At 35.3% G+C, this 27,454-nt stretch overlaps 1 protein-coding gene across 6 annotated transcripts in view; it reads left to right on the top strand.

Moving 5' to 3' along the window:
• LOC131276545 (A disintegrin and metallopeptidase domain 3-like) overlaps window positions 1–27,454 on the top strand; it is a 122,727-nt gene that overhangs the window by 20,488 nt on the left and 74,785 nt on the right. For 5 of the 6 annotated variants that reach the window (XM_058289836.2, XM_058289835.2, XM_058289840.2 and 2 more), the window contains exons 4-7: window positions 7,281–7,359; window positions 16,871–16,947; window positions 17,382–17,559; window positions 24,681–24,746. In XM_058289836.2, the coding sequence (XP_058145819.1) occupies window positions 7,281–7,359; window positions 16,871–16,947; window positions 17,382–17,559; window positions 24,681–24,746 (400 nt within the window). The remainder of the gene's footprint in view (window positions 1–7,280; window positions 7,360–16,870; window positions 16,948–17,381; window positions 17,560–24,680; window positions 24,747–27,454) is intronic. The other variant, XM_071212669.1, reaches the window with a different exon arrangement.

Genomic DNA, 27,454 nt, shown 5'->3' on the forward strand with positions numbered 1-27,454 from the left:
TTGTGTAGGCTTCTAAAATATTTTCTTTATGCTTACCATGGGTATTACATTTAGCATCCTAATTCTGTGACAATTCACTATGTGTTGATTCTAACTTCAACAGCTTACACATACACAGTAGCTATATCTCTCTGTCCTTCTTTTTTTGCTGTTCTTATCAGAAATTACATTTTTATGCATTGGGTGCCCAGTGAGAAAGATTTATACTAATATTTTATACATATAAATTTTAGAAGTCTTTAAAAAGTAAAATACGGCATTACAAATGAAAAATGAAATAGTACTGGTATTTATATTTATCTGTAATATTATTTGCACCAGACGTATTTATCTTCACCTAGCATTGAGATACTGTCTATATTCTTTTCCTTTCAATATGCAGGACTTTCTTTGGCATTTGTTCAAGGTATGTTCTAGTAGTCACAAACTCTCTCAGCTGTTGTTTTAATGGAAATGTCCTAATTTCTCCCTCATTTTTGAAGGACAGCTTTGTCAGGTATATTATTTTTAGGTAACAGTCTTTTTATTTCTTTCAGTACATTAAATAACTCAGACAGCCTTCTGGTGTCAATGTTTTTAATGGAGAAATAGGATGTTAATCTTACTAGGGATCATTTACATGAGGTGTGTCACTTCTTTCTTGCTGTTTTTAAGATTCTGTCCTTGTCTTTGAGATTTGACAGTTTGTACATAATGTGTCTCAGTGAAGATCTGCTTTGGTTCATCCTGCCTGACATTCATTGAACGTCTTGGATTTATATATTCATATCTTTCATCAAATTTGGGAAGTTCTCTGCTATTATTTCTCTTGGTATTTTTTCTGGCCTTTATCTCTCTCTTCTCCTTTTGGGTCTCCTATGATACATATATTGGTACACTTGATCATATCCCACAGGTTTCTTAAGCTCTGTTAAAGTTTTTGTTCATTCTTTTTTCTTTCTAATTCTCCACATGAAGACACTTTCAATATTCTTGTCTTTGAGGTCACTAATTCTCTCCTCTGCCTCCTCCAATCTATGCTTGAACCCTGCTGCTGTAATTTTCATTTCAGTTATTGTACATTTCAGTTCCAGAATTTCCATTGAATTCTTTATAATTTCAATTTTATTATTGAAATTCTCCTTTTGTTCTTATATTGTTTTCCTGATTTCCTTTAGTTGATTGTCCATGTTTTCCTTTAGTTCATTGATCCTGTTTATGAAAGTTGTTCTAAGATCTTTGTTAAATAATTCCAGAGATTATGCTTCCTCCAGAATATATTCCATCAAATTCTTTTTTTCATGTGTCTTAATGATATTTTCCTTCATCCTTGTATGTTTTATTATTTTTTCTTGAGAACTATATACACTGTGTGATTGGTGTGGTGACTCTGAAAATCTAATTCTGTCACTCCTCAGTCCACCAGATGAAGATCAATAAGAAAGAAAAAAGAAAATAAGAAGGAGTAAGAGAAAAATAACCCAGAGGAAAAAAGTTATGTACCACCTTTCCAAGTCTCTTTTTATGGTCTGGTAGGAAGCCATCATCCCTGACCATCCTTCAGTGATCCACTAGACCCAAAAATACAAAACAGAGAAAGAAGAGTAAGATGAGGAAGAAGAACCACTCAACCAAAAAGGAAAAAGAAACAGCACAAAGAGGTGTATTGGCCCTTTATTTCCCAGTAGGTACTGGTATAAGGTCAGAAGATGCTATTTTTGAGAGAAAGCAATGCTAGCATCTGTACCAAGCTTTCAGGTATCTATCAGGCTAAACAACATAAAGAGAATGAAGAAATCCAACCAATATAAAAGTACACCAGACATGTTGTGATATTAGAAGCCTCTCCTGCAGAAAAGGCTTACACTAAGGCCAGAAACTATGCTGGACCCAGACTAGGAAACTCCTACACAGAAGGACAAAGACAAGCAAACAAATACCACCACCAACAACAAAAACAGTCAAAGGAGCTTCATTAGCTCTTTATATTCAGGTGGTAGATTGGAAGTGCTCAGAAGGCTGAACCTGGGGACTGCCTCTATGTTGATCCCACAGGGATCCGTGAGACTGACCTTGACCTTCAACCCCAGCTTTTAGAGATAGGTTTCTCTGTCATCCTTTGCCCCAGCCAGTTGCTCCCAGAATCTGGGACATGTTGCTACAGACACAGCTGTTTTTATATCTGCTGTCATTGGGCTGAGCAATGGGAACTAGTCACTGGTTCATGTTTTTGCTTACAAAAACTGAACTCTCTGCAGTCTTTCAGTTCCTCTGGGTCTTCTGTATTTTATCTTAATGTCCATTTTTGTACCAGATTACCACTTAAATCTAATCTCTTTTTTTAGCTCCTTCATTTTTCTAGTGGAGGGAGTGAGTTTTAAATTTCATACTTATTTCACATCTGTACAGCCCCCCTCAATCAGCAAGTTCTATTTAATGATTTATAGTATTCATTTTTTTACTCTACATATATATTTTAACTCCATCTTTAATAGAAAATAACAATCATGATATGTATGATGGATAGGCTCATGTGTCACCTCAGCAGGTAATGATGCCCAGTTGTTTGGTCAAGCAAGCCCTGAGCTAATTGTAATATAAGGGCATTTCATGGACTTTAATCACCAGTGAGTTAATTGCATAGATGGCTGATTACATCTACAATCAACTAAGGAGATTGCTGTCGCAGTGAGTGACATCTCATCCAATCAATTGAAGGTCTCAAAAGGGGACGTGATTTCAGTATTCAGAGAGAGATTTCCAGTCTCTACTTCAGACAGCCAGTGTCTCCTAGGAACTCATGAAGGACCTTCATTGGAGCCCCTGGTTTGCAGCCTGCCTGTGGAATTTGGACTTGTGCATCCCCGTGGTCATGTGAGAGAATTTTATAAAATTCATACTATTTACAGACCTCTCCTTTTGGTTCTGTTTCTCTAGAGAACCCAGCCTAATACAGTATATGATATTGTCTTCACCCTTTGCCATGTAACTTTTAAGTTCCTGTCATCAAGAGATGGAGTATATACATCCCCCAAACCCTTTGGATCTGAGTGTGACTATGAAAGGCCAATTTCATGTGTGTGCATTCTCATGGGGCAAACTGTGGTTAGATGGGTCCTGCGATTGGTTGAATGCTCTGCTATAGCTTTCTTGAAATTCTTAATAATTTTGAACACAGAGCCCTACAAAGAATGTTGACGAGTTTGGGCAGTGAGATGTTAATGGACTTAACTCTCAAGTGTGAGTTTTGAAAAAGCTCTTTTGCTTTTCTCAGTTGTGCTCTTGTTTCTCTGTCATTCCTGTAAGAAACCTTCCTGGGCTGTCTTGCTGGAAGGAGAGAGACACATGGGCACAGCAAAGGTGTTTTATTCCTCTCAAGTTAGATCAGTTAACATTCAGTTGGCTCTGCTCTCAGACCATTGATCAAGACCTACCAAAAATTGCAGAACCATTTAACTTACTCTCCAGTGACTCCAGACATGTAAGCAATGGACACTTAATAATTTTTATATGTGGTTGTGGTTTTGCAGTATTACACATATTATTTTTTGAGATACATTCATATTGATGTGTGTAAGATGAATTTATTTAAGTGCATGTATACTCATTGAATAAATATAATTTATTTATTATTTAATCTACCCATATTTATAGTGATGAGGACTTAGGTTGTTTTGGTATATATTTTTTCTACTATTAACAACAATAAGAAAAACTGGATTGTGGAGATGCTTAGGCATGACTTCTTGGATACCAGTGAAATCAGTGGGAAATAAATAAAAAAATTCTCAGATGTGCTATATATATTGCCAATATTTTGTTTTAAAGGCTTTGTGTCAATTTTCACTCCCATCAGGAATTCAAAAGCTTTCTGTTTCTCTATATCCTCAACAAAGTGAATATTCTCCGATCATTATTTTTTGTCAATTAATGAATAAGAAATGCTATTTTATTGTGGTTTTAATATGAAATTTAACTGGTTATTTATAGGATGTAATATAGTTTCAAATGTTTACTGACCATTGTAATCTTCTTTAAATTTTTTCTCCTAACCAATTTTTTTTTTTCCGTTTTGAGTTTTTATGTTTTCATTTGTTTGGAGCTTTTAATTTTCAATCAATGGCTTATCTTTCTGTTTTTCTTTCTTTGTTTTTTATAATCAATTTGAAGGAATTTTTGTTTATTGTGGAACTTAACCCTGTTTCTGTTTTTTTGTAGCAATGTTAATTTTAATCATAAAAAGGAAAATAGCCCTCTAAAATGTACCCCCGTACATAACTATATTATGAAAGAGTTAGAAGAAAGGCCTTTTTCTATTGAAAAGGAGCTCATTTACATATGTTCACATTGCAAACACGATACTTTGAAGCTATTCAACAATTGCTGTAAACATAATTTGAGCCAACAATGTTAGTTACTATATATGATAAGCATTGGAATCTGCATGAATCTTATTTTAATGTAAAAATCATCTTAATGAAAACTTATTCAAGTCAGTTGTAGCACTGTTGATTTTAATCATATAAAGGAAAACAGCACTTTAAATTGTACCTATTTTCCCCCTTCATTATGTATCTGTTTTATATGGTACAAATATGCTACCCAGCCTATTCGCCTTCTTCTTTTGTTTGTGGAATTTATTGCTATAAATAGATATATGATCAATTACATATCTAGTTTCTTTTATAGCTTTCTGGGAATTCCCTCTTATGTCTTTTACGTTGTAGATTGATATTAATATACACCTGAAGTATTTTAGAATTATTTTTATATTTAAAATGTAAATACTGTGCTCTCAGTTTCTTTACTTAACAGCTGTATTGTATTTTTCAAGTCTAACGAGCACTCACATTATCACTACTTTCTTTATAAGTTTTCTTATATTAATATTTTTATGCTGATCTGGCATTTTTTCAATCAATATAATTTTAGATAATTTTAGATAATTTTTTCATATGGAATACATAAATGGCATGCTTTCTGAATCTGTGCATATTTACGAATGTTCTTTTTGTTCTTGTAATTGGCAGTTTGCCGAATTTGTGAGTCATTTTAATTTTCTTTAGATTTTTATGTTATTTCAGTATAGTTTCTGTATGTGTGTGTGTTTCTCTTGTCTGTGTGGGATATACCACATGTCATTCCATTCATTCAGGTGGATATGTCTATATAAGAAAAAATTTCCTCTATTATCACTTTAATTTTTAATTCCTTCCAAAATTTTTTATCCTTTGAAGAATTATGTTTTCTTCTTAGGTCTTCTGGTATTATTTTCTATAAAAGAGTGCGTTACTAAAATTCTTTGCAAATTTTAATTTTTGGTGTATATTTAGCAATATTTTATTTCCTTTTTACCTAAGTCACTAATTCTGTCCTCAGTAACCAATTTTTCTTTGACACCTTTATTGAATTATTCAGTTTTAAGTGCTAAGCATTTAGTTTCAGAATGTCCATTTTTAAAATTGAAATAGTCCTCTTTGAGAGCTTATTATTCTATTCTTGTAAATATGATAGCACTCTTCAATCAATACTTCCTTATGAGCTAGCTTTTAAAAATTTCTCTTTTATGTTATTTTTTTTTTTATGTGGGATGTTGTTTTACTTTGAGTGGTCATTTGCTTATTTATTCCTTCACTCATAAGCCAGATTGTTTTGTTCTTTTATGTAGAAGCAGGAAAGTATTGGCTTTTGAGGGCCATAAGTAAGCTTGCAAACTAGAGTGTTATCCTTTATTTTTTATTTATTTCTCTCCCCTCCTCCCCTGTTGTCTGCGCTGTGTCCATTTGCTGTGTGTTCTTCTGTGACGGCTTCTATCCTTATCAGCGGCACTGGGAATTTGTGGTTTTTTTTCCTGCGTCATCTTGCTGCATCAGCTTTCCATGTGTGTGGCACCATTCTTGGGCAGGCTGCACTTTCTTTCACGCTAGGCAGCTCTCCTTCCAGGGTGCACTCCTTGCACGTGGGGCTCCCCTACGTGGGGGGACACCCCTGCGTGGCACTGCACTCCTTGCGCGCATCAGCACTGCTCATGGGCCAGCTCCACACGGGTCAAGGAGGCCCGGGGTTTGAACCACGGACCTCCCATGTGGTAAGCGGATGCCTTATCCATTGGGCCAAGTCCCCTTCCCATAGAGTGTTACCCTGTAATTATGCTTGCCATGCTATCTGTTGGATGTTCTGACTGTAATTCCTTTTTCCTGAGAATGTTTCTGGATTCCCATTTCCACCACCTCCATTTGCATGCTTATGGATATTAAAATGTGACTTTGTCCTTTGTCTGAATTCATTATCCAGACCATTGTGAGTTTTACCTTGAATGCATGTGGAATGTGGGCTGATAAATAGCAGTTTTTCTCTGGGCAGCTCTCACATCAACAAGTTCTGTTATTTGAATTGAGGAAAGGGAAAAGTAGTCAGCAATGAGAGAAAATGAAGCAGCTATGTAGACAGAAGTAGTGGTTAAAGAGAATACTCTGAGTGTTCCAATACATCTTCTAGTCTGTCCTTGAAATGCCTCCTGGTATTTGAAATCCTTGAAAAATCCCAGTATCCCCATAATAAATTATTGTGGTAAACTGTTCTGTAATAGTAACTATCCTCTCCCGGTAAGAAGATTATACTTGTCCACTATGTTGATGTCAGATTTGCCTATGGAAATAGCGTGGCTAATGAATTTGAGGAAGACTGTACTATCCCTCTTCTGACCAAAGGTATTAAGAAGTGTTGTGTACTTCAATTTCTTTTCTCCTGCTGCTACAAGGACGGCATGTTATAGGAAGCAGCCATGCCTTTTCCTAGAATTCAGAATGAAGGAAGGCAGTATGTAGTTAAACCTTCAGTTAAACTAGCAAGGAAAATTCATTGTTGTTTTAAGGCACCGAGATTTTTGGAATTGTTTTTACTAGAGCAAAACATCATGAAAACTTACTAATATAGAAACATTTTTTTTTGTAGTTTTTATCAAGTCATTGTTACTTGTTACCAAATATTAATTGAAATATTTATGCCATGATAAGGAATTATTGATGGTTGACTCTGTAAGTCTCGGCTATGTGTTTTGTTTGATTACCTTGAATTCATTGCACTGTACTTACTGGTTTCTGGTTATAGTAGTTATTAATTTTTCTTATATACACAATTTTCTGTCTCAAATCAAGTTAGATAATAGAGAGATACTTCCATTTAATTTCTAGATATTTGGGATATAAATTTGAAAGTTAATTTTGTTTAATTTCATTATTCTGAAAGTTAATTTATTCTTGATATTATTACAATGAACTATCATTATTTTGGTTGAATAGGTCATTTTTAGATCCTCATTTCTTGGTGTTTTCATACAACGAATCAGGAAAATTGCTTCAAGATTATTCATATATTAAGGTAAGTCTTAGTTTCTGCTTCATAGATTTACAAATTTGATGTGGTTAAAGTGCCATTTCTTAGGAAGGAAAAGATTGCTTTGTACTCCACAAAATTATTAAAAAACATTATAAACTCAAACACAATGTGGCAATTTCTATGGGAGTACACTGAACAAAAAAATCTACTTTTTAAATCTGGAACTCAGCAATCACTTATCCAAAAAGACTTTAAATTATATCTGGAAGTATTAATAGGAGTTTGGGAGACAGAAAAAAGTAGGAAGCTTTAATTGATATGTTACAGGACCTACCTGTAGAGAAAAGGGTTGGCATTAAATTGTAGAAAAAAATGACAAGTTCCTTAGGATCTGCCAACAGTCCTCCACAGTGGCTGTACCATTCTCCATTCCCACCAACAGTGTAAGTGTTCCTGTTTTTCCACATCTTCTCCAACACTTATAGTTTTATGACTTTTTATTATTGGCTGTCTTAATACGTCTGAAAGGTTATCTCATTGTAGTTTTGATTTGCATTTCCCTAATTGCTAGTGATGTTGAACATTTTTTCATGTGTTTTTTTTTCTATTTGATTTCTTATTTGGACAATTGTCTATTCAAGACTTTTGCCCATTGTTTTATTCGGGTGGTTTGTCTTTTAATCATTGAGTTATAATATCTCTACATATCATGGATAGTAAAGCCTTATTGGATATGTGATTTCCAAATATTTTCTCCCATTGAGTTGGATGTCTTTTCACCCTTTTGACAGAGTCCTCAATTGAAAGTTTTGAATTTTGAGGAGGTCCCATTTATCTATTTTTCCTTTTGTTGTTCATACTTTGGGTATAAGTTTTAAGGAACTACTGCCTACCACAAGATCTTGAAGATGTTTTCATACATTTTCTTCTAGGAGTTTTATTGTTGCCACTTTTATTTTTAGGTCCTTGATCCATTTTGTGTTAATTTTTGTATAAGATGTGAGATAGGGGTCCTCTCTCTTTCTTTTGGATATGGCAATGAAGTTTTCTCAGCACCGTTTGTTGAATAGACTGTCCTGACCCAGTTGGGAGGGCTTGACAACCTTGTCAGAAATCACTTGACCATAGATGTGAGATTCTATTTCTCAATTTGGTTCTATTGGTCAGTATGTCTGTCTTTATACCAGTACCATGCTGTTTTTTTTACCACTGTAGCTAAGTGATCTGTACCTTCCCTTAATCTTAGTTTACTAAGGAATCTGTACCTGACTTTAATCTTTCTTAGCGACCACTGTAGCTACGTAAGTTTAAAGTCAGGAGGTGAGAGTCTAACAATCTTGTTCTTCTTTTTAAAGATGTTTTTGGCTTACCAAAAGGCTACTCTTGTCACCCACTCTCCTCACACCAAAACCTAAAACTCAATTTTGTATCAGGTAGTCACAACTAAATTAACTACCCTCTAATCCAAAACACAAAACTTTATAAAGGAAGAAATTCTAGAAGAGACTCCTTAAAAGTAAACTGCAAAGTCTCCCATGAACCAACTAACTAACCAAAAAAACAAAAATAAGAAGGTGTGCATGTAGCATTGAGGAGGATTCTACGATCGAGGTATTGAAAGCCAGGACTCGAGACCTTCGTGGAAGGAAGTTTATTACAGCCAGCCGGGCCCGTGGACATGAGTCCAAAAACCAAGCCCCGAGCCAGTCTTTTAGGTTGCTTTTATACAAAGAGCATGGGAGGGGAGGGGTAAGGAAACATTTGATGCGAAAAGTTTAAGTTTCGGTTTCTTGGGACTTGGGGGCTCTCGGGAACTATTTAAACTTGAACACACACATAGCCTGTATAGTTCTCGAATACATGTACAGCCCATATCATGCAAATAAACAGGAAAATCTGAGCTACACACACACACACACACACACACACACACACACATCCTGAAATAACCCTGATATGATTGTTTAAAAACTATAAATATGTTCATAGATGTAATTGAAAATATAATCATAATGAGTAGGTAAATGTGAAGAGTCTGATCAGAAAAATGGAAAACATTGAAAAAACAACAACTCTAAACTAACATCTGAAATGAAAGGAAAGAACCACTTAATGGATGTAATAGCAGGTTGGAAATAGCAAAAGAAGGCATCATTGAATTTGAGGAATTTGAAGACAGATCCACAGATACATTACATTTTTCACAGTAATTGATACAAATAGATAAAAATAAGTGTATAAAAGATTTGAACAACCTTATCAACCAGTTGACCTAATTTACATGAACAGGATAGTAAATGTAACACCTGCCATATTCCTAATTTTTCAAATTTTCCATGTTCACCTAAGACACAACATGTGTGGGATCATTAAAAAATTCTCAGCAAAACTTAAAATTTGTTGCATGACTATCATGGAATTAAATGATATATTGTGGAGTGGTTGTAGCTCAGTTGTTGAGTACCTCCAAATAAATAAATAAAATATTAAGAACAAATAGATGTTTGGAACCCACAGATATTTGGATATTAAAAACAATAAATTTTATATAACTCATGGGACAAAGAAGAAATCTCTAGTGAAATAAAAATATGTTTTGAACTGAATGGTGATCAAAACACAAAATATCAAAATGTGTGTACTTTAAGAACTGTAGTGCTTATAAATCTAGGAAAAGAAGGAGAAAATTGAAAATGGCACAACCATAATGAAGGAAATAGTGCAGGAAAGAGCAGAAATCAACGATATAGAAAAAAGTAAAAGAATAAGTTAATAAGCAAAAATTCATTTCTTTAAAAGGTTTAATAAAATTAATAAGCCCTAGCAAGACTTTTCTAGACCCAAAAGAGGAAAATTCCATCAATATTAGGGGGAAGCAGGTATGGTTCAACTGATAGAGCATCCACGTACCATATAGGAGATCCGGGGCTCAAACCCAGGGCCTCCTGGCCCATGTGGTGAGCTGGCCCATGTGCATTGCTGATGCATGCAAGGAGTACTCTGCCATGCAGGGGTGTCCCCCATGTAGGGGAACCCCACATGCAAGAGGGTACCTGCAAGGAGAGCCATCCCCGCATGAAAAAAGCACAGCCTGCTCAGGAGAGGCACCACACAAATGGAGAGCTGATGCTGCAAGATGACACAACAAAAAGAGACACACATTCCCAGTGCTGCTGAGAATGCAAGTGAACACAGAAGAACACACAGCGAATGGACACAAGAGAGCAGACAATGGGGGAGGGGGGTAGAACTAAAATAAATCTTAAAAAAAATATATATATATATGTATATATTAGGAATTAAAGGAAGTACCATAATTTACTTATACAGTAAATAAATGTTATTAAATGTTTTATGAAAATTTCATGGCAATTCATTTTATAATTTAGAGTAAATGGATGATTTCCTTGAAAAATAAAACTTACCCAAATTGAGGGAAGAAAAAGTAGAAAATCTTAATCACTTAATATAAATATATATTAGAGAAATTGAATTCCTAGGTAGCATATTTTACACAAGTAGTTCCAGGATTAGATAGTCTCATGCCAAATTGTTCAATATTTTAAGAAACAAAAGGAAAATTTTCAAAAAATTTTTTTATGCCAACATCATCCTGATGCCAAAATCTTGAAGAGAAATTACAAATAAATAAAAGTATATGGGGGAACAGATATGGCTCAAGTGGTTGAGTGCCTGCTTTCCACATGGGAGGTCCCAGGTTTGGTCCCTGGTGCCTCCTAAAAAGCAAAAACAAAACAACAAGCAAACAAATGAAAAAATGAACTCAGGAGAGCCAATGTACCTCAGTGGTTGGATGCTAGCTGCCCACAAAAGAGGCCCTGGGTTCAATCCTTGACCCTGGTACCTTAAAAAAAAAAAAGTATATAGCAAATGTCCTGATGAGTATGGGCATAAAACTCTAAGCCAAATATCACCAGATCAAATCTAGCAAAATATTAAAATAATAATATACAATCACATAGTTGAGTTTATACCAGGAAAGCAAGGTTGGTTCAACATTTGGAAATCAATGTTATTTTTCCCACCTTTAGAGACTAAAGGTAAAAAATTATCTGATCATGTAAATTAATGTACAAAATTCATCTGAGGAAATTTAATGCCCATTTGAAAAAAAAGACCCACTTTAAGCAAACAAGTTTTGGTTTTGTTAATTCTCTCTATTGTTTTTGTTGTTGTTGTTCTCAATTTCATTGATATCTGTTCTGATCTCTGTTATTTCATTCCTTCTGTTTGCTTTGGGAATAGTTTGCTATTCTTTTTCTAGTTCCTCTAATGTGTAGCTAGGTCATTGATTTTACTTCTTTCTTCTTTTTTAATGTAAGCATCAAGGACTATAACATTCCCTCTCAGTACTCCTGTCCCTCCATGCCATAGGTTCTGATATGTTGTGTTCTCATTTTACTATGTAATCTTCATTTCTAGACTCTTCCAAGCTTCTCTCTCCTGTGTTTTCTTTTCAGATTGTAGCACTTATTTATTTCCTGCAAAGCCAGTCTCTTGCTTACAGACTCTCTCAGTTTTTGTTTATCTGTTATTATTCTAAACTCTTCCTCATTTTTGAAAGACAATCTTGCAGATATAACATTTTTTGTGGTAGTTTTTCTCTTTCAGTATCTTAAATATACTACAACACAACCTTTTTGACTCCAGATTCTCTGATGAGAAATCAACACAATCTATTGGGCATCCCTTGTATATGACGAATCCCTTTTCTCTTACAGCTCTCAGCAATCTTTTTTTGTCTTTGGCATTTTATATTCTGATTAATAAGTGTCTCAGAGTGGTCTATTCAGATTTATTCAGACGAGAGTATGTTGTGTTTCTTGAATATGGACATCTATGTCCTTTAATAGGTTGGGAAATTTTCTACCATCATTTCTTCAAATATTCCTTTTGCCCCTTTTCCTTTCTCATCTCCTTCTAGGACTCCTGAGACATGTATGTTTGCATGTCTCTTGACATCATTTTTTTTTATGAGTCAACATTTTAATGGCACTGACCAAGTTATTTACTATTGAAAAACTTGTTTATCAAGTTGTGTCTTTAAAAATATATCAATCCATATATTTGGATTAAATTAAATTTATATATCAATAACGTTTTTTTCTCAGAATTTTGATCTTAAGTATAAACCATAACTTATCTAAGTATAGTCCAAAGAGTATACAATAATACTACCATTTAGATTTATATGCTTCATCCGAAAAACTTATCTTAAAACAGGAGTTTTGCCTTGTTTCTCCAGAACAAATATCCCTATGTCTAAAACTTTAAATGATAATCAAAAAAGACAGATTCAAACAATTCATGTTATGCATTTTCCTTCATCAGGCTTTCATAAAAACAGAGCCCTCTGGTGTTGGAGCACCATCTTCCTTCTCAGTAACAGTCTCTACCGTTCCAGAAGCAGACACAATGGCCATTGTTTATTTGTTGGAGATTTCTTCTATTTCTCAGCAATAGCTGCACAAACAGTAACAATCTCATCACTTTCAAAGTCAGAGTCAGGAATTGACTTTGGTGAGAAATCTGCTACTTATGCTGATGGTTCACTCTTTTTAATCATCTGTGCCACCTTCTGCTGCTCCTGGAGTGTTCTTGTCCAAGAAAGGTATTCTGTCCGTATTTCAGGGTTCATTGCATAGATGTGAAGGGCTTCTTGAAAACTTTGGATTGCTTCATCCATTTTGTCTTTCAGCTCTCTGTTGTCATATTTTTTTCTTTCATCTGTCTTCTTATCCTTTAATTTACCCCTTCTAATAATCTTCATTTCTAAACTCTTCTCCAAATCTCTCACCCTTGTTTTTTACTTTCAGGCTGGAGGCCCTGCTTTAGTATCTCTTGAAAATCTGGTCTTTTGGTAGCATATTCTATCAGTCTTGTTTGTCTGTAAAGACTTTGAACTCACCCTCATTTTGAAAGCAGCTTTGCTGGATATAGAATCCCTGGCTGACAGTTTTTCTCTTTCAGTACCTTCAATACATCATACCACTTTCTTCTCTCCTACTTGGTTTCTGATGAGAGGTCAGCTCTTAACCTTATTGAGTTTTCTTTGTATCTGATGCTTTGCTTATCTCTTGCTGCATTCAGAATCTTCACATTATCTCTGAACAGTAGTTGTCTCTGGGTAGGTCTATTTGGATTTATTCTGTTTTGGGTGCATTGTCCTTCTTGGGTGTTGATATTTATGTCCTTCATAAGGGCTGGGAAGTTTTCAGTCATTATTTCCTCAGATATTCTTTCTGCCCCTTTTCCATTCTCTTCTCCTTCTGGGAGATGAATAAAGTGAATGTTTGTGTATTTTTCATTGTCATTCAATTCCCTGAGACTCCATTTTATTTTTTCCATTCTTTTCTCTTTCTGTTCTCCTATCTTTTCCAGTTCAGATAGTCTGTCTTCAGAATCACTAATTCTGTCTTCAAGCAATGCAAACCTGCTGTGTGCCCCTAATGTATTTTAAATCCCATCCATCATGCCTTTCATTCAAATAAGGTCTGTTACTTTTCTTTGAAGGCTTTCAAATTGTTCTTTATGTCTCCCATTGTTGTCTTAATATCCTTTACTTCTTTAGTCATATTTTCTTTAAATTCTTTGAAATAATTTAGGAGAGTTGTGTCATTATCAATGATTAAATTCTGTATCTTTTCAGGTTACTTGGTTTGTTCTTCTGGCTGGGCCATTTCTTGCTGTTTTCTAATATGGCTTGTAATTTTTTGCTGATGTCTAGGCATCTGAATATGTTGGTGAATTTACTCTGATGGCTAATTTCTCTCTCTTGGCTATTGTTGCCCCCCCTAGCTCTTCTTTGATATTTGGTTCAAGTTATTCTCATTCTCTAAAATTGCTTCACTTAAGTTTTCAAAATTGGGCCAGGGAATCACTACTAGGGTGCAGATTTTCTCCCAGGGTTTGGATACATCAACAGTTTTTGTCCATGCAGTTTCCAGACAGACCAGTAGATGGTGGTAGTCAGTGCAACCTTCCATGGAGGTGTTTCAGTCTCGGCTTTTTTGTGTTTCTGTGTTGAATCTCAGAGATTCAAAGTGGGCTCTGCTGGCCAAATTCACTGAAGAAAAGCACCCCAACCATGTCTCCCTTTTCTCTTGAAACAGCTGACTGTTTCCCTCTCAGTCAGCTCCAGTGAGCCAGGGGTTTTACCCCAGTTTAATATCTTGGAGGTGGGGGAGGGGAGCATTTCCTGGCCACTATGGGGGCTTGGTAACTCACGTTTGTCTTTTTTGACTTCTTTATCTCTCTATCCATCAGCCTCCTCTGAGTTGTGTCTGCTGACCTCCAAAACAGGTCCCTTGGACAGGTTTTGGCTCTTTCTCCATTGTTTTCATAAGAGCATTCAGCTCTGCTTCTTAGTACATCACTGTCATTCCACAGCCCTGTCTTGCCATCATTTAATTCCCTGAGAACATGTTCATTTTTTTCCATTCTTTTCTTTATCTGTTCTTTTGTATATTCACTTCAGAGGCCATGTGTTCAAGCTCACTGATACTGTCCGTACCATCACTGTGGTTTTCAATCAGTCCAGCTTCCCCTCATGCCAGGGGCAGAGATAAAATGGCAGCTACCAACCTCCCTCTGACATGGACAGGTTCAAACTTTGGCCGCTCTTAGGATTATACTTTAGTCAGCCAAATTTACAATTATACTTTAGTAGCTGAAGTTGATCCCTGACCATCCCTTCTTCCCCTGTTTCTGGGAAATGGGGCTTCCAACTCCAGCACAGCATAGCTCCTGAAGTGACTTGTGCTGCCAGTGGAGAATGGACACCAGCCTTCATGGTGTGGAGTGCTCTACTCACGAATCTTGACGGCAGACGGGCAGTCTTCTCCTTCCATTCTTTCAAGGATCTTGCAGGATGCTCTTCTGGTCACCTGGGCACCACATCAGGTGCTTGAGATAGCTCTGGGTGATTACTAACTGACTCTCAGAGCTCCTTACTCTCTTGCCATCTTTCCTGTAATTTGCTTTTTGAAACAGTTTTATTAAGGCTACTTCAAAATACTTGTCAGATAGTTCCAATATCTAAATCATTTCAGTACTGGTGTCGGTTGCGTTTTCTCGTTCTAATTGTGATATTCTTGGTTCTTGTTAGGACGAGTGATTTTCAATTGTACCTGTGACATTTTCAATATGACATTAGGAAATTCTTGATTTTATTTAAACCTCCTATTTTAGAAAGTAGTTGCCAAGCTTATGTTTAGAGTTAGCATGGGCTACATTTCCAATGACAATTTAGCTTTTATAGGCTCTGCATCGTTATTTCTGGGCTTTCTTCATCTGGCTCCGCTGGAGCTCCTACTCTGTCTCTGCTGGTGTGGTGTGCAAGGAGAGATCGCCTTCCCAGATCACTTGGTGTTGCTAACTGTGGTGGGGGGATGTAACACCTATGAGATGGAGAGCATTTCTCCTCCTTATTCTCCAGCCACTGGCTGTTGGTTCACTTCCCACTCTATCTTTTCTGGTGCCCCTGGGTGAGGGAAGCACCTATCTTGGCCACACTTTGCTGCTGGGTTGGATATCTCATCAGAATCCTCTTCTCTCAATGGATACATGTCTAAGTTGCCAAGTATGGAACAACCTCTGAGACTGGGTGCAGGGTCAAGGCCTGGTTCACTTCTTCCTCTGGGTGAAGGGCTGGTAGCTATAGGGTCTGCTGGTGTCAGTACAGGTGGAGCAGGCTATGGATCTCCTCACTCAGGATTAGCTAGTTCTGTTGGTGTGGATTGATCAGGCATGCTCTTGTCACCAGATATTGGGCATAGGATGGGTCAGCCTGCCTGGGGCCTAATGACTCTGCTACTGGGGGCAGATCTTGGTTGCTGCTATCAGCGGATGAGGGACATGCCTAGTTTTAAGATAAGGTGAATGGTCATATATGGTGATGTTCATCTTGTGAATAGCATAGAGACAAATCCATAGGCAAGAATGTGATGACAATCAAATTTTTGTTATGTAAGACTAACAAAAAAAAGAAAAGACTGCTTCTAGGATCAATCAGCTTTAAAGGGAAGGGGAAAATCCTAGAAAATCAAGAAGAGAAACTAGGAAAGATTAGTGCTATGAAAATCAATGAGGGAGAGGTTTAAACTAAAAATGATCACTATGGCTAAATATTAAATAGAAATCAAGATGAAGAAATATCTGTGTTAAGGTATTTGAGGGTAACTTAGGAAAAACAAGGGAATATTCATAGTTGAAGTCAAATGAATGCTATTAATTACATTGATTCAGCAGTTACACACTTCACATTCAGGAAATGTGACTGAGAAAGAGAAGATGAAGATAGGAAGTAATTTGTTAGAAATTCAAAATACAGCAAGAATTATTGGGAGGCTGGAAGGCATGAGGGTTAAGAGTAAGAGATTCAAGATAGATGACAAGGAAATGAAATTACGGTTGATTGATATTAATGTAATGGCTTAACTGGAATGTTTGATGATACCTGAGAAGTAAAGATAAATACATATACTTTATTTTTAAACCGTTTACAAATGTATCATCACATACTTTTTTCCAGGGGCATTGCTTTTATCAAGGATATGTGGAAGAGATTCCAAAATCAGTTGTAACAGTTAGCACCTGTTCTGGACTCAGGTAATGGCTTATTCCAAAGATGTACACGATTGAAGATCTTGTGTGACCCTTAATTTTCAAGCACTTCTTGAATTGTAGAGCCAAGGCAAAGAAAATGTAGACTCTGAATGTGTTTTCTTTCTCAGATACTTTAGTCCTTCACCCCTTTTCCTCTTATCGAAGTCTTCTATTCTCTTTGTCTCTATCCCAGGTTTGCAGTCAGCAAATTTACCCAGAAAAAACTTTAGGATTAAGAGTTTTCAAATTTTTTGCCACACTAAAACCACAACTACCTCATGCTCTTGCAGACACAAGGAGACATAAAATGTGGGTTTCAACTTCAAAGACCACTTGCATATTTATAGAAAATATTTTTAATTAATATTAATTTTCATTTCTCAGTAAGAAGTCTATACTAATTGCCTTTGTGTTTCTTTTTGTATTTGAATATTCAGGGGGTTACTGCAGTTGGAGAATGTCACTTATGGCATGGAGCCTTTGGAATCTGCTGTTCAATATGAGCATATACTTTATCAAATTAAGAATAATAAAATCGCTTTCTCCCCCTTACAAGAAAATTACCCAGTGACTCAATTTGATAACCAGTCCTACAGGATTCTTGTGAAATCAGAAGTGAGTAACCAATTTTTTGACATCTTTATTTTGCATTATTTTTGATAAACTTAATGATAGTGGACGTTCAAAAATTTGGAAAATTTTGAAAAACAAATTCAAATAACATTGATTATATTGAAAATTATTCTTATAGGGTATTTGTATTTAAAATATTTTTATGTTTATTCCTAAAATATTTTAAAAATGAAACAACTATAAACATAATTTAAAAGTCATCAAAATTCTTGCAACATGTTCTTCAAATTGTACGTGTAAACATAAAATAAATACATTTTATTATGTCGTATTCTGAAAAAATACATATATTTTCCTTTAATCAGTACATGAACTGCAAGAATGTATTAACTTTTTTGAACAGTCACACATTTTTATAACTAACTGCATCCAAGGGTAGGCATATTTTCAAAGGTTTTTGATGTATACTAACGTATATAGATATGCCAATTTCCCTCTTTAGACTGTTTTACTGATTGTCAGTTGGATAAATAAACATATATATATCCACAAATTCTCATCCAAACTGGATGTCACATTAATGAAAAGCAAACAAATAATAATAAAACTCTGATCTTTGATTTGTTATACAATAAATTCCATCTCACTGCTGCCATACCTTGCTTTTATTCATCTTGCCAAAGGTGTTAGAATGAGTCCAGGATAAAACAAATCTGACCTTTCAGAAACTTACAAATGTGATCATGAATGTAATACATGACACCAAACTTTACGCCAGGTCTGGAAACTATCTACCTGATGCAATATGATATTGGATTTGGTTCTAGATGATGCTTGCTATTGAAATAAATACTATTATATAGTAAATTGAAAAAAATATTAAAAGATTCTGTGAATACTCTCCTGTGGTGGGGATATATGGTTTGAAGAGATGGGCATGTCTTGGGAAATACTGATTACACCCACTTGAAGCCATGTCCCTCTGATCGATAAGCAAGAATAGAAGGATTAGATGAGATACAGACAACTCATATTCCCTGTTGCCTTGGTTTGGATCTCAGCACTCTTAGTCCATAGCCACAAGAACTTGGGCAAGTTTCATAACCTTTTTGTGTTTAAATTTATTCATCTGTAAAAAAGCAATACTAAAAATAATACCAAACACATTTACTTATGAGGACCAAAAAATTAATAAATTAAAATGACTTAGAATAGGATGTAGAAAAATTAAGACATTCAACAAATACCACTCCTCCTCCTCCTCTTAATATTTGCTTACCATATTCCTAGTGTGTATGGCATGGTAATCAGAAATAACCATGGAAAGTTTTTTTTTAAATTTTTTATTTTTTATGCAATGATCAAATAAAATAGAATAAGAATTTCAGAACCTAAGAAGAAACCTGGAAAGTCACTGTGGGAATGTAGATAACTGGGTTTTGGTATGTATTTGTGAATTTTATCCTTCATAGGTAACTCAATAATTGCTTATCATTGTGAATTTGATAGGCTTTTATCTATAGATTTAATTAAGCATGTTTTTTTACATTTATGAAAACAAGCACAAAGTAAGTGCATTATAAGCAGAATTGAAAAATAGAACAGAAACCAACCAATATACAGTGAAAAGCTTATTGATTAAAAGCACATTGGACTCACACATTTATCCCTTCCCCTTACTTAAACCCAGCTAAACTAAAAATAAGGGATTTTTAAAATGGCATAAGCGTCCATAAACAAGGAGAACAGGAAAGCAGTAGCAACAGTTAGATAGCAAATGGATAACAGATTTAGATGCCTCTAAAAAGCAGAGTCCTAAACTGGAAATTGGGATTGGCTATAGGAAACTGGATGTGTATTGCAGCGCCATTCAAGTTCTGGAATTGTCTGTCCAAATACCTTAGCAAGTGGGTATGAAAGTGAACCTAAGGAGGAACTAGGTGAAAATAATTGTTTCAGTATTCAGAAAACCAAACGCCTCTCCTCCTCTCCACATCAACTGCTTCTGCCCTCACCTTACAGACTATCTAAGGTTATTTTCCTTGGGGAGACTGTGAAATGGGGACACAAGTCACAGGTATATTCTATGTCACAACTGAGAGGGCATGCCATACTGAATTTAGTGTGATTAAGTTAATGCTGCATATTCAATATTGGGCACCAGCTTTACATTCACTAAGAAGAGCACTGGAGAAGGCTCTAGGTTATCCAACCAGAGAAATAGAAAACACCTAACAATATTGGCAGTAGGTTGTCCCACAAACAACCTAGCCAAACCACACTTAGTGAAGGCCACAACTCATCAGCTCCCAACAGGGTCACAGATATTGGAATTAGCTACTTAATGCTCAATTCCTAGTAGGTAGGGACAGCAGACATATGACGAAACAATTTACTGTAGATGATAGAGACATGAAAAACAATATTTGAGGCTATAGAGGATGAAGAAAGCAAAAGGACATAATATCCTCAGAGAGGCATGAGAAAATACTGCATCCACAAAATAACAACTGGGTACAATTAAAAGCACAACATTCAGCAGATAAATAGCAGTACTTTTTAATTAAAATATGCTACTAGAAATAAAAATCAAATGAACAAAATAATCCCTAAGAACAAAATAGAACAAAGAAATGACAGGGGCTTTTGAGAAATAAAGATGACATTAAAATAGCAATATAGGTGATACCATAGGACTCCCAGTTAGAATACTGGAGAAAATTGGAGTTGAATAAATCACAAAAAATCCCAAGAAAAATTTTCTAGAATTATTTAACATGAATATCCATGTTAAATCATGTTAATCATTTCTCATTATCTTAGCTTCCTAAGGCTGCCATAATAAAATACCACAAACTGGGTGGCTTGAAACATGATATGCATTGCTCCACAGATTTAGAAACTAGAAATCTGAAGTCAAGGTATTGTACTCCTTCTGATATCTCTATGGAAGAATCTATTATGAAACAGATTCTCTTGGTTTTCGGTAGTGGCATCATTCAGTCCCTGCATCTGTTGTCACATGACCATCTTCCCTTTCAATAGTGTCTTTTTAAAGGATGCCAGTCACACTGGATAAGGACCCTCCCTATTCCAGTAGGTCCTCATTTTCACTTGCCAAATTTCATCTGCAACAACTTTATTTACAAGTAAGTTCACATCCTGAGGGACAGGAGATTAGGACTTCCATATATGTTCTTAGGGGACAAAATTCAACCCGTAACAATTACACATGATAAATATATAGTATGTTGTGACATTTCCAAACAGTAATATTTGAAGTTGAAATGCTATGCTACAATTACTTAAAATTATGAGGCAAAATTACTGCCAGTCTGTAATTCAGTACCCAGCTGGAACTTCATAATCGGGATTTTTCTTTAGAGCTATTTCTTTCTTTCTTAATGTGAAAAGCCCTTCCCAAATTAAAGCAAGCAAACAAACAGAAAGAAGACTCTAATCCTAAAATTCTACCCACAACGATACTAGTAGACAACCACTGTCACAACCAAATTCACATAGAATAGCTGCCAAACAGTGAGATTCAACCAAGTCAAAAGACTGTATACGAAGTCATTCTCAAACTGTATTCTTCATGAGACTCAAAATTAGGTTAAATAGCTATAGATTTTGAAGCAAACAGCAGGTTGTCTGTAAGAAACCCACTTGAAATATAAAAACACAGATAGATTAAAGGTAATTTAATTACTTATTACTAATGAAATTAAAAAGTAAATTTAGTTAAATTACTTTTAATTTTAGCATTTTTGGTTAATTCAAAGGTGATTTAGTTACTAATAATTGTCAATATTGGGTCAGCGGTAGTAGCAGATGCACCACACTACTGCAAGGTGTTGGAGGGCACTGGGAGAGGGACTGTATGGGAACTCTCTACTTTCTGCACAGTTTTTCTGTAAAACTACAACTGCTCTGGAAATAGTCTATTAAATAAATAAGATACATTAGGAAAAAACTCACTGGCAATACCAAGATGTAGTGTGGTTTATATGTGGAGCTTTATAAATAAACAATGGACCCTCCTTTGGGCATCTTGGCCACCAAGCAAGTCACTCACAAAAGTGGACAGATTCAGACTGGTTTTGGCCATTGCTAAAACAAAGTGCAGGACTGTAGGACAGTGAATTAATTTCTATAAATCCTATAGAGGATATGCAATACCCCAACCATTTTTGAATAGTGAAGTTCCTATTATAATGTTAATGCAAGAGAAAAACATTCTTTTTCAAGAATTCTGAGAACATAATGCTTATGGGACTGTGTGACAAAATTACTTAAATCAGAACAACCAAAAAGGAATTGAATCAAACTATTAAAAGTTTTATGTAAGAAACCATAGGATCATATCAGTAGATACAGAAAGTGTTTGTAAAATTCAGCACCCATTCATGATCAAAAGTAGGAATAGAATGATCTTCTTTAATGCAGTAGTGATTATCTATGAAAAGCTTAGAGCTAACATAGTGAATTCATCTGACATAATACTTTACCCCTAATTTTGGGAACAAGGAAGGGATTTCTGTCCTCAAGATATTTAGATAATGAAATAGGAATAATAACAACAATAATAATAAAAGCCATACTGATTGGACAGGAAAAAGTAATTTCATTTCTATACATGACCTAATTATTTACATAGAAAGTCCTAAAGGATAGCCATACATCCTATCACGACTGATAAGTGAGTTTAGCAAGGTCACAGAATACAATGGTAAATATACAGGAATTGACATTATTAAGATGTCCATTCCACCCCCCCCCCAAATGTATCTATATATTCAATGCAATGCCACTCAAAATTCCAGAAAACATTTTTGTAGAAATTAGTTCTCAGATTTATAAGGAAATGCAAATGTCCTAGAATAGTCAAACAGTTTTAAAAAGAAGAACAAATGGCTGAGTGTATTAGTCAGAGTTTTCAAGAGTAAGAGAACTGTCAGGAGAGAGAGAGAGAGAGAGAGAGAGAGAGAGAGAGAGAGAGAGAGAGAGAGAGAAATATATAAATATTAAATATTAGGAGGTTTATAATAGGAATTGGCTCAGCAGAACAGAACATGGGGATTTGCCAATCTGAATTCTGAAGGGCAAGGTGCAAATTGGAAACTTGATGGTGACTTTGAATTCCCTAGGAGAAGCCTGGAGTTGTGAACAGGAGTTTTGAACTCCAGTGAAGGTTTTGATGAATTCCCCAGAATCTGGCTGTTTGAAGAAGAGATAGAAATTCTTCTTTCTGACTGCTGAAATCATCAGTTCTCCTTTTAAGGCCTTGCACTGATTAGATAAGGAGACTCCTCTCATTGCTAAAGGCAGTCTCTTTTGTGGATTGTGGATATAATCAGCCATAGATATAATCAACTGACTAATGATTTAGATCCATACATGAAATAGCCTCACAGTAACCATCAGGATAGTTACTTGACCAAACAACTGGATACTGTAACCCAGCCAAATTGACACATGAAATTATCCATCCCAAGGATATACATTATTTTTTCTTAAAGGACCATACGGTAAATATTTTAGGCTTGCAGGAAATGGGATCTCTATTGCAACTGCTGAATTTTGCCTTTGTAGCCTGAAAGCATCAGATAAAATATCTAGATAAATGGATGTGGCTGTGTTCCAATAAAATATTACTTCCTAAAACATTTGGCCAGCCTGAACTCTGCTATTGAGCTAAAGTAATCAGGATGTGTGGTGTTGGCATAACAGTGAACAATATATGTAGAACAGAACAAAGAGAACAGAAATAGTCCGGCATGTTGTTGATTGATTGATTGACTTTCCATAAACATGCCTATAAATTTAAAAGATAACGAATCATCTTTTGAACTGAAGATGCTGGAACAACTGGACATCTCTATGGAAAAAATGACTCTTGATCCTTAAGCAGCACTATGGAAAGAACTTAAATTGAAACACATTTAAATATCAAGGAAAAATATAAAATTTCTAGTAAGAAATTTGGGTGATGCCAACCTAACGACTAATAATAGCATAAAAATTTTTCAATATCATTAATCACCAGGGAACAGTAATAAGATAGCCATGTAAGCCAACTTGATGGATAAAATGAAAAAAATCATAATATCCAATATAAGCAAGGATATAGAGCAACTGGAACTCTTATTAATTGTTGGTAAGAATATAAATTATTCAAACCACTTTAAAAAGCAATTTGGCATTTCATCCTACTCTACACATCCACAATTGCCATATGACTCAGTTGTTCCACTTCTAGGTATATCCCAAGAAAACCAAACAATGACCTGTACTTACATAGTCATATTAGCTTTGGTTATAATAATTAAAAGGTGTAAATAATCCAAATGACTACCAACAGTTGAATGTATAAACAAATTGTAATGTATCTCTAAAATGGCACACTACTTAGCAATAAAAATGAGTCAACTATTAATAATCACAATGACACACGTGAATGCTGAGTGAAAGAAGCCATGTATAAAAGAATGTACACCCTATGATTCCATTTATATGAAATTCTAGAAGGGACTATTCTAGCTAATAGTGAGAGAAAGCAGATCATTGTTTGCCTTTAGCCTCTTCCCTTGGAAGAGGGAGATGGTTAACATTCTTTATTGTAATTGTGGAAATTGTTACATGGATGTATACATTAATTGCAACTCTTCTAATTGTATACTTAAAATGGCTTTATTTATTGAATGTAAACAAAACCTCAATAAAGTTGATTTAGAGAATTGAAAGTATGGAAATAACAAGAATCTAGAGGCAACATTTGGGAGAAAGTTGATGGAACTTGGAAGAGAGGTCCCAGAGGACACACGGGAAGGTTTTGAGAGAAAGGAAATAAGATTCTCTTCTCACTGCAGTGAATTTTTGAGTCTTTAATTATCAAGAATATAAATTAAAGGAAAAGCTTTTGATTTGCTCCTAAAACTGTCATTTGGAATCCCATCTGCTTATTTACATAGTGTTCATCTATCATTCTCTCTCTCTACCTCTATCACTACATCATATGTATCTCTATATATCTATATCTATTCTCTATATATCTCTCTCTGTGTATACATACCTATGTGTGTGCATGTGTGGATCATGTATGTGATAATGACAAAAAAGAATTTTGAAAATGTTTTATTTAACTCATGTCCTTTGTTTCACAGAAGAATTCAGAAGTTGACCTGTTGAAAAGAAATTTAAAAATACTGATCGTTATGGATAAGGCCTTGGTATGCATACTTGATAATTTAATTGCATCTTTTTCTATTTAAATTCAAGTATTAAATGAAATAGAAATTTCCTTTGCTCTGTTAAAAAATATGTGCCTCAGTGAGCAGGACATAAAGAAATGTTAATTACCTTTACATTGACATAGGGGAAGCAATGTTTATATAGAGATTTCCAAATCAGAGAATTCTAGCAATAATGTATGTCTTTTTACAGCAGGATTTTATTAGAGTATAATCTCCTAGATTATAACTAGCTACATTTATTTCAGTATTCACCCCAAATCTTGGTGAAAACTCTCTTCCTTAAACATATGCCCATTTTAAACAGCCCAGCTATTGCATTTATTACTCAATTGGAGAGTCTTGTTATTAAGTATTATCTTTTATAATGTTACTTTATGTTTTGTAATCACTTGTGTTTTGTTTGAAGTTGTGTGTGGGAAGAATCATTCATAAGAATATTCATTTGGCAATGGAGATTTTTTTAAACACAATTATAGCAAAGACTTATGGGCAGTAAGTTTACAAAATTTGATTTGTACATTGTCACCAGTATTTTGTACAAAATCTTTTCATGAGCATCCTAATGTGGATTTTACCCATAAAAGGAAATCTTTAGATCTTTCAATCATTTAATTACAAAATAATTTCAAGAAAGTATAGATGAACAAATAATACAGGAAATGCACACACAATTTTAGGACAAGAAAATGCATTGTATGTATACCTTTCCTTCACATACTATTTTAAAAACTATTTTATAATATTTTCTCACATATTCATGAAATATTATTTCAATGTAATTTTAATGTTTATATAATGTCCAATTAATATTTTAAACTCTAATTTAATAGGATTTACTAGCAGATTCCCTTTTTGGATCATTTAGACTTTTGATGTTGTTCCATGAGGACTGCTACTATTTGGCCTAAAAACCAGGATTCCAATAATTGGAATTATGCTCTGCCACAGCTGCCTCCCTGAGGTCACTAAAATTAAATTTTCCCCACTCCACTTAGCTTATATCTTCTTACCATTCTTACAGCAAAGAAAGGCATTTTATTATTTCTTCTTTTTTTATTATCTTTTTAAAAAAAGATACATAGATCACACAAAATGTTACATTAAAAAATATAAGAGATTCCCATATACCCCACTCCCCACATCCCCCGCTCCTCCCACATGGACAACTTCTTTCATTAATGTGGTACATTCATTGGATGTATAATGTCCTGCATCTGTCCCTGCCATATCACTCAGGACAACTCCAAGTCCTGAAAATGCCCCCATATCACACCTCCTTTTCCCTCTCCCTGCCTTCAGCAACTCCCGTGGCCACTGTCTCCCCATCAATGATATAATCAAAGAAAGGCATTTTACATGAAAAGGGCATGGAAAGAAAAAGAGTGTTCTATGACATCCTATGATTAGTATTTCCCTCATTTTAGATTAAAACTTTCTGTTTTTATTTATAAAGTGTATTTCTGGTAAACAGGGTATTGTGATTTGTTGTTCTTTACCCCCCTAGTTAGTTAATACCTACTTTTTCATTGCAGTGTTTAGCCGATTTATGCTTATTGAAAGTACAGATAACTATGGATAATACATTGTTATTAGTGTTCTATTTGTGCTATTGATTGTTCGCTCCTTTGGATTAATGGATTATTTTTAGCATTTCATTTTATCTTTTATATTGGTGTTTCTCCCCCTATGCCTTTTTTCTCCCTCTGAGTAGTTTCTCTTGGTATTCCAATTAGCATCCTTTATTTATCCTAACCAATCTTGAATTCATGTTACACTTCATATTAATATAAGAGGCTTATAACAGTTAAATTCCATTTAGCCCCTATCATCTTTTGTGGTTTTGTGTATTTTACATCCCACGTGCTATAAACCTCAAGAGAATTTTTTTCCTTTTTTTTTAAAAAAAGTATTATTTATTTCTCTCCCCTTCTCCCCCGCGCCCCGTTGTCTGTTCTCTGTGTCCATTCACTGTGTGTTCTTCTGTGTCTGTTTGCATTCTTGTTAGTGGCACCGGGAATCTGTGTCTCTTTTTGTTGCATCATCTTGCTGCATCAGCTCTCTGTGTGTGCGGTGCCGCTCCTGGGTGGGCTGTGCTTTTATTGCATGGGGCGGCTTTCCTTAGGGGGCATACTCCTTGCGCGTGGGGCTCCCCTACGCGGGGGACACCCCTGCGTGGCACAACACTCCTTGTGCGCATCAGCACTGCGCATGGGCCAGCTCATCACATGGGTCAGGAGGCCCCGGGGTTTGAACCCTGGACCTCCCATGTGGTAGGCAGACGCTCTATCAATTGAGCCAAATCCACTTCCCTTCTTTATTCTTAAAGAAGCTTTAGATTACATAAATATTATATCGGAAAACAGAATCTACATCTGTAAGCAACACAGTTCCATCCATCTGCCCCATGGGATCTAAGCCCCCTCTCAGTCAGCAGCAGAGTGGGCCTCATCATCCCCAAATCCTCAAGACTGAGGAATGAACAAACATAAGGGGGCTGCAGCTATGAACTTAGGTAGACATTATTATTCTAGTAATAGAAGAACTTTTAACACTGATTTAAAGATAATGGTCACGAGAGATTCTGAGGGGAGGGAGAGGGAAGAATCGGTGTAATATGGGGCATTTCAGGTACATTAGAAAGATAATTTACTTTTTAAATAAATAGTCAATTTTTGTCTAAAGAA

This window comes from Dasypus novemcinctus, chromosome 29, assembly GCF_030445035.2.
Source record: "Dasypus novemcinctus isolate mDasNov1 chromosome 29, mDasNov1.1.hap2, whole genome shotgun sequence".
In the NCBI taxonomy this organism is placed as follows: Eukaryota; Metazoa; Chordata; class Mammalia; order Cingulata; family Dasypodidae; genus Dasypus; species Dasypus novemcinctus.